The 8154-nt window shown below is 37.4% G+C and overlaps 1 protein-coding gene across 1 annotated transcript; it reads right to left on the reverse strand.

The window, feature by feature from the left end:
* Window positions 1–3447: 3447 nt before the first annotated feature.
* On the reverse strand, window positions 3448–7902 carry LOC130932593 (putative pentatricopeptide repeat-containing protein At3g01580). Its single transcript, XM_057861943.1, is given in 4 exon segments — window positions 3448–3843; window positions 3846–3948; window positions 3950–5789; window positions 7600–7902. Coding segments are annotated over 3 exon segments (2088 nt in total). The 5' UTR covers window positions 5609–5789; window positions 7600–7902; the 3' UTR covers window positions 3448–3517.
* Window positions 7903–8154: the final 252 nt, after the last annotated feature.

Genomic DNA, 8154 nt, shown 5'->3' on the forward strand with positions numbered 1-8154 from the left:
TATCCTTGACGGTGATATTATTGAGAGCCCTATAATCAGTACAAAACCTCCATGTGCCATCCTTTTTCTTAACCAATAAAATTGGTGATGTAAATGGGCTCTTGCTAGGCTAGATAATTCCTTCATGTAGCATCTCCTGAACCATTAATTCAATCTGAGCCTTCTGACTATGAGGGTATCTATAAGGTCTGGACTTCACTGGTGCGGCACCCTGAACCAACGGAATGCTATGATTATGAGTGCGCTGTGGAGGTAATCTTGATGGTGCAGCAAAAACCCCTTTATAAGTATGAAGAAGCCACCCCAATTCAGGTTTCATAGTCACAGGGAGTTGAATCTTGGGCATAGCATCCTCCGCCACTGGTTGCACCTCAAGAGTGAAAGCCGCTGCAATGGCGTCAGTACTAACCAACCGCTTTATATGGTTAAATTGAGCTTGAGCAGGGTCCCCTGATTTTTCACCATTCACAGTCACAAACTTACCCTGGTGCAAAAATCTGAGAAAGGAAGAGTCATAATCTACAATGTGAGCTTTTAGAGTCTTTAACCAAGTTGTACCGATAACCAAGTCGCCCCCTGCAACATGTAGCACAAAGACATCCGAAATTGTCACATAGCAACTTGACAAATTAACATTTAAGGCCGGAAGGTATCCCTCCACAGGTAACACATCAAAATCACCCACCATGACCTTGACCCCAGGGGCAGGTTCAATGGGCAGATTCAAAAACTTAGCAATTCGAGGCTGTATAAAGCTATCAGAGCCCCATCGATCAGTGCTGAAATTTCTAACCCGTTAATTGAAGCTCTGATACGGATTATGGCAGGACCAGTGGTGCCTAACATGGCATTAAATGATAAATGGTGGCCCGAGACTTACTGCTCTAATTGTGGTAAAATCTCCATGTCGGGTAGCATATCTCCAGTTGATGGATCAATGTCTTCTAAATCATCGGAACCAAGTTGCAGCAACATGAACTGCCAATTTGTACACATGTGGCTAGCTGAAAACTTCTTATCACACCAGTAGCACAAGCCTTTGTCACGTCTATTCTGAATCTCCGCTGTGATAGTTTTCGGATCGGTGTTTTGGTTGGAGTAGGAGAGTTACGGTGATTTGGTGTTGGAAGCAAGGGCGGAAGAGGACCATGATTATTTACGCGTGGTTGCGGCGCTGCCACAGTAGGGATCCCGGGACGACTAATTGAAGGGCCAGATGTGGTACGTGGAGATGGAGAGAATTTTTTCTCGTAAAGTCTAGCGAGGGCGACAGTGCGCATGAGCGACGGGGGGCACTGGGACTTCACTTCGCGGTGAATATCGTTCTTGAGACCTCTGATGAAGCAATCGCGAAGAGCCTCAGGTGGTTCAATACATGAACGATTCGCCAACGCCACAAAATCGGAATAATAGTCACCTACAGACCCAGATTGTTGCAGCTTGAAGTGAAGTTCCCGTGGCGATTCATAGAGAGACAGACCAAATTCAATTTCTATTACCCGCTTCAATTGATCCCACGAACGAAATTCAGCAGCGCACTGAGACATTTGAAACCACAGAACTGCCGGTCCCGTCATATAGATCCCAGCTATACTGAGCTTCTCCTCCTCAGGTACCCGAAAAAAATCGAAGTACTGGTCCATCGAAAAGATCCAGCCAAGCGCATCGCCGCCATCGAATTTTGGTAAAACAAAATTCACCCTTTGCTGAAGATGCTCGTATCGGGGTTGGAGATCACCCTCAGAGTTCAACCCATGCGTAGGCTCACGCGATGGAGAACGGCTACGAGTTCTGGACTAAGCGAGCTGAGCAATAGAGTGTTGAATCGCGTCAAACTTTAGATTCGTAGCCTCAGAAGTTCTGGCCCTCTCAGCTCGGTGTTCCTCCGTTACCGAATCAAGCAATTGAAAGAGTCGGTTGATGTCCGCCTCTATCCCTTTCATCCTAGTATTATCAGCCACAGCCATGGAGACAATGAAAGCACCAAATAGAAGGGTGTAATATGAAATTTTATTTAAGTGAGTAGCATTAGCAGGTATAACACTCTATGGAGGACTCAAGCGTCAATGTACAGTATAACAAGAACAGAATCAATATAATAAAGAAGAGAAGAAAATTTGTGAAGGAACGGCATTAGAGACAATCCACGCTCCTCATCCAAGGACCTGTGCAGAATTTTCGAATGTGAGATCAAAGAAGAATTTCCATGACAGCAAGAAGGGAAGAGAAGGAGAGAGAATAGAAAGGCTAAAGAAAATAACAGAAAGGAGTGAGAATTACCACATCACGCTAACAAACGTATTCCTCTAACAACCTATTAGTAGTTCTCAATCTTGCATTTCTTCTTGGGCCTTGATTTACCCCTATGCTTGCCATCTGTCCTTGGCTTGTAACTAATTCCTCCTCCAACATATGTGGCTCTAAAGCATGATTGTTATTACTATTTTCTGCATAGATAGTCTGGTTAATCTCAGCGTGCTTTGACTTCTTCCTACTCGTTACACCATGTTGGTGGGAGCCATTTAGTTCAATAGGTCCACTGTTCTCGTATACAATACCTTAAGTGTTGTAAATAAAAAATAATATTAATAGATGACTATATAAAAAAATATTTTATAATTAATAAAAGTTTTTTTGTATTTTAATAATTATGTACAATTAAAAAATATAATTAATTTAAAAAGAATTTATATAAAAATAAAATTAAAATTAAATAAATAAGATAATAATTTCTCATTTAAAAAAATATATAATAATTAGCATATAATTTACTAAAGATAATATTGGTTTAGTGGGAAGGTCATCGTTGTATACCTTGTAGATTGCATGTTCAAACATGTTCAAATCTTAGTAATTGCATTTCGCTATTGATACCAACACAATTTCCTTTAACTTTTTCATGAATATTTTTGGTATTTGAATAGAAACTATGTTTGTTGATTATTGTTATTCTAGTCTTTTCAAGACTACAAAAATTAAATTTGTAGTGACAATTAAAGATTTTTTAATTTTAGATTTTTTTTTTTAAATCCGCAGCTATCTGCAAATACCTAGGTCCACATTACCTGTTATGGGGGCAGGTGAAAACGGGACAAATAATGAAGGCGGGGCGGGAGGCACATTAAAACAAAAATGTTATTTATCATTTAAATTTCAGTTTTTAATCAGCTTTTTAAAGATTTATTATTATTTAATTAATTTAAATATCTATTTTCACAATAATGATTGTGCAAAAAATTAGGAAAATTACTTATTTTTTATTTTCTCTCTCCCCTAAAAGTTTGTCAAAGACTGAGTTTTAAAAAAATATCTAATTACACTGCACATGAAAACCCATTGCCATCCTTAGCAATGCAATTATTTTAAGCTTATTTTAATACTATTTATAGTTGTTTAAAATCGGATTAGAATGGCTAGTTCAACCCAAAAAGCAGGTAGTAGCAAACATGCAAAACCATTCAAGAAATGGTAGTGATTTTCATGATTATAAGTTAAAAACTCACAAGATGCCCTCAATCTATACTTGAGGAGCATAACCTTCTTCCCTCATTCTTGCATCAAGTTTTCTTAGCATGTCATAAATTTGATCAGATTCATGATGTAATCTATCACAAGCAACAAAATTATGAACCTCATTCCTTAACTCAACCATACTTCGACCTACAATCTTCTTCAACCTATTCTCCTTTACCAATTTCCTAATATTTTCAGCATTATGCCAATCCTTGTCCCCACAATAAATATTTGATAAGAGTACATAATACCCTGCATGATTAGGGTTTACGGAGAAAAGATTCTGAGCTGCAAGTTCTCCCATATTTATGTTTTGATGAATCCTACATGACCAAGCAAGGCTCCCCACACATTAGCACCAGCTTGCATTGGCATGCGATTTATTATTTCCAAGCCCTTATCTAGTTCTCCAACCCGGCCAAGAAGATCAACCAATTATGGCATAGTGCTCTGAATTCGGCTTCAATTGGTACTCATTTACCATTGTATCGAATATCTTTATCCCTTCTTTAATCAAACCTGCATGACTACAAGCAAACAGAATTGAAAGGAAGGTTACGTAATTAGGCTTAGCATTTGAACTATCAAGCATCTCGCTGAATAACTTCAATGCTGCTTCTCCTTGCCCATGGAATCCATAAGCTGCAATGATTGAGCTCCACACAACAACATCTTTGTGTGTCATTTGTTTGAAAACTTTGTAAGCATTATCTATGCTACTACATTTTGCATACATCTCTATGAGAGATGCGCCGACAAAAATATTATTGTCAAATCCACATTTAGTTAGGAAACCATGAAGACAAACGGCTTGTTGAAGAATCCCCAAATCCGAGCTGGCAGCAAGAATCTTCACGAGGGCAATTGCATCAGGTCGGGTTCCACTAGATAACATGTTGCGGAAAATGCCCATTGACTTGTGAGCCATTCCAATTTCAGCATACCCGCTAAACAAAACAGCCCAAGAAACTACATCCTTCTTCGGCATTCTGTTGAAGAGGCTAATTGCAGTTTCAGGTTTAAAGCATTTCATGTACATGTCCATAAGAGCTGTAGAGACTGCCATATCCAATTCAAGACCATTGTCAATTGCTAATTTGTGAATCTTCATACCCTCTTCCAAATTAGACATGTTAGTGCATGATCGCAGTACACTAACAATAGTAACCCGGTTGGGTTCAACTCTATTATCAATCATTTGATTGAAAAGATCTAATGACTTGGTTTCAGCTCCATTATCAGTATAACAAGCAACCATTGAGGTCCAAGATATGATATCCTTATCAGGAATTTTTCTGAACAAATTATATGCACTCTTGATAGAACCAGTTTTTCCATATAAATTCAGCAGTGCATTAGTTAAACATAACTTAGTGTCATAGCCCCTTCTTTTTACATATCCATGTATACTTCTTCCAAGCTTAAAATCTGATAACTGAGCACAAGCGCAAACAGCGCTAACAAGTGTCACTGGATCAGGACTCACATTCTCTGACGCAACCATTTGTGAGAAAAATGCAAGTGCAAGTTCAGGATCACCGCATCGCTCGTAACCTGTAACCATTGAAGTCCATAAAACCACATCTGGATTTGGATACTCCATAAACACTTTTTCAGCATCATTCATTCGTCCACATTTCGAATACAACTCAATCAAGGCAGACCCCACAAACACATCCTTATTCATTGCCTTTTTCTTGAGAAACCCGTGAATCATTTCGCCCAGCTCCAGCCTCTGCAAACCAACACATGATTTCAAAGAAATTGATACTGTGAAATTGTCAGGTCTTTCCTCAGCTGATAAAGCACATGCATTCATCTGATGAAACAGGCACAGTGTCTCTACCCATTTTCCTTCCAAACAATAGCTCCTAAGCATAGAATTCCACAGATGGACAGTCCTACAAGGTGATTCTTCGAATAGCTGATATGCTTGTCTAACTGATGCATATTCAGCATAAAGAACATTAAGATTGGTAGCAATAAAACTATCATGGGCAAAGCCCAATTTCAAACACTGGGAGTGCAACTGTGCAATTGATATCTTACTACAGCAAGTTCCCAATAGCTTCACTAAGAGATCCCTCCTGTGCATGTAAAATGGCTATTGAGTTCTATAGCTTCTCAAGGTTCATCTTCATTGTCAAGTTGCTGATATTTATAAACATGTCTCCCAATCACAAAACTGCCTTTATCAGAAGCTTCTAGATCTCTGTCTCAATCTTGTTATATATTCATCGGAACAGCTCCATTTTTGGTGGCTTTAGAAACAAAACCTGTTGAGCAAAGCATGTTGCTGAAACTGTTAGTTCATCAGCTCAAAGTAGCCCTCCGTTGCACAAAGAACATCTAAACATAAAATGAACCTTATAATATCGAAAACTCATCAATTGAAAACCATAATGACGGCATTCTTTGAGTTTATTATCAAATGAATCTCCTATGATTTCCATTCCATGTGAATCCAATTCAGATTTAAAACATACTGAATGGTAGACGCAATTTTCTTTATTTTCAATCAACTTTAAGTGATTTTACTACTCAAATTCCTTTTAAACAAATATTACACTATGACTAGGGTGTGTTGATAGGTATTAAATCTATGGTGATATTTAAAACATTAAAGCTGAGTTGAGGGGATCCTCTCTCAAGCTTTTTCTCTCAGTGATGCACATCACAATAACAAATGTGATATGCATGTTATCACATTAGGGATCATCAGTGAAGCAGATAAAGCAAGGAGGTTGTATGCTCTCAAATTCTCCTGCTTCAAGGGCCATCACTATAAGCTCATCCAAAACAATTGATTTTAACTATAACTATTTATTAGATCATTACATTCTGCATTTTCAAAGGCACGGAAAAACCCATTTCTTTATACTTGCTTTGATACTCATGACATTGCCACACCTAAACTTGCACCTCTGACCTCTCAATATATTGGTATCAGCAAAATAAATACATCTTATCTTGAAAACATTAAGGAATTTAAAATTAAAAAAAAAAAGATATTGGAATAACCGAATCAGTCATCAAACCATTCTCATTACTAGTTTACTGGTTCACCGGTTCAACCGGAATAACTGTTTTATAATAAAAATCATAAATAAAATATAGATAAACACACTAAACATAGTTATAGTCTAATATAAACCTTAAAATGTCATCCAAATAACAAAAGAAATATCCAGTGCCAACATTAAAGTTTATCACCAATCATCAAAATCCGCAAATATATATTCTGTTAATTTAAAACAAGAAAGTAGAAAAAAATTCTGATTCAAGTCTTGTGAATGGCTTTAATTCAATAGACAAGAAGCGGTGAAACAATAGAAGATAATCATAATATTATTTTATGGTTAAATACTTATTGGATATGAATCAAGAATTCATTCCTGAACATTGATGTGTGCAAATCAACAATCAGAATCGAAAATATGAAGCCTGAATAACTGTGAGAGAGCTCTGTTAAATTCTGGAACCACAAAGCACCACTCTGCATAATATATTACAGGCTTAAATCGTTTAGTAATGGAGTGATTCTGTGTCTATGGTGCATGTATCCTCCAAACCGAAATATAGGATACATTTTATTATCACTATAAATTTTTCAACTATAAACCCATCAGTCAGATTACATCATTATATTTTGTTGTTATCATTCAAATCTCTCTCATCATATTAGATATATTTTCATGATATTATTCGGTCATCATGGAACTAGAACCATTGGAAGATTAATTTTGCAAGATATGAAGTTACATAGAGCAGAATAAATAGCAAACACACAAAAATTAACAAACTTCCCATTCAACATTCAAAATTAGCAAACGCACACAAAATCAGCAATCAGCAGCATAAATAAATCAGTAACTATCAAGCTTTCCATTCAACAAATTCAAGTCTCCCATTCAACAAATGGTCAAATTCGAGTCTCATTATAAATTCATACCCATGAAATTGGTCAATTAACTAGTTGTTTTTAACGAAATCATTCTGAACACATTAAAAACTAAATTAACCAAATCACATATTTTTATGAACAGGTTAAAAACAAAAAAAAGTAAGAAAGAAAAATTAACTAACCTTCGGTGGTCTTCGACGAGCAGAGTATGAAGGAGAGAGGGAGCAAGAATGTGATGCAGAGAAGCTAGTGGCAGTCCCTCTCCTTATGTTTACAACGCGGAAAACTAGCAGAATATGATGAAGAGGGAACAAGACCGCCAAAGACGAACACACGACAGACGACGAAGCTGGACCACGCAAAGAAGCTGCGACACGAAGAAAAGAAGCCGGCGAACGGCGGGACGGCAACGGCAATGGAGTTAGGGTTTGTCACCTCTTTTCTTTCTTTGAGAGAGGGAAGCTTGATTCTGATTTCCGAAGGTGTCAAGGCGAGAAGGAGCGAAGGACAAAGACGAGGGCTGGAGGCGTTTATTAATTTTTTTTCTTTTTTTAAAACACAAAACGACCCCGTTTAGATTAAACCGGTTGGGTCCCAATTCGATCTGACCGGCCGATTCTATACTAGTTTAGTAGTTTTTGGCCAGTTTTTATATTTGTGGTTTTTTCTAAGACTAAACTAAAATCAAGGTTTTGAAAATCAGACCGGTCATCAGACTGCTCTAATCACTAGTTTAT

This window comes from Arachis stenosperma, chromosome 6 (assembly GCF_014773155.1).
Source record: "Arachis stenosperma cultivar V10309 chromosome 6, arast.V10309.gnm1.PFL2, whole genome shotgun sequence".
NCBI lineage: Eukaryota > Viridiplantae > Streptophyta > Magnoliopsida > Fabales > Fabaceae > Arachis > Arachis stenosperma.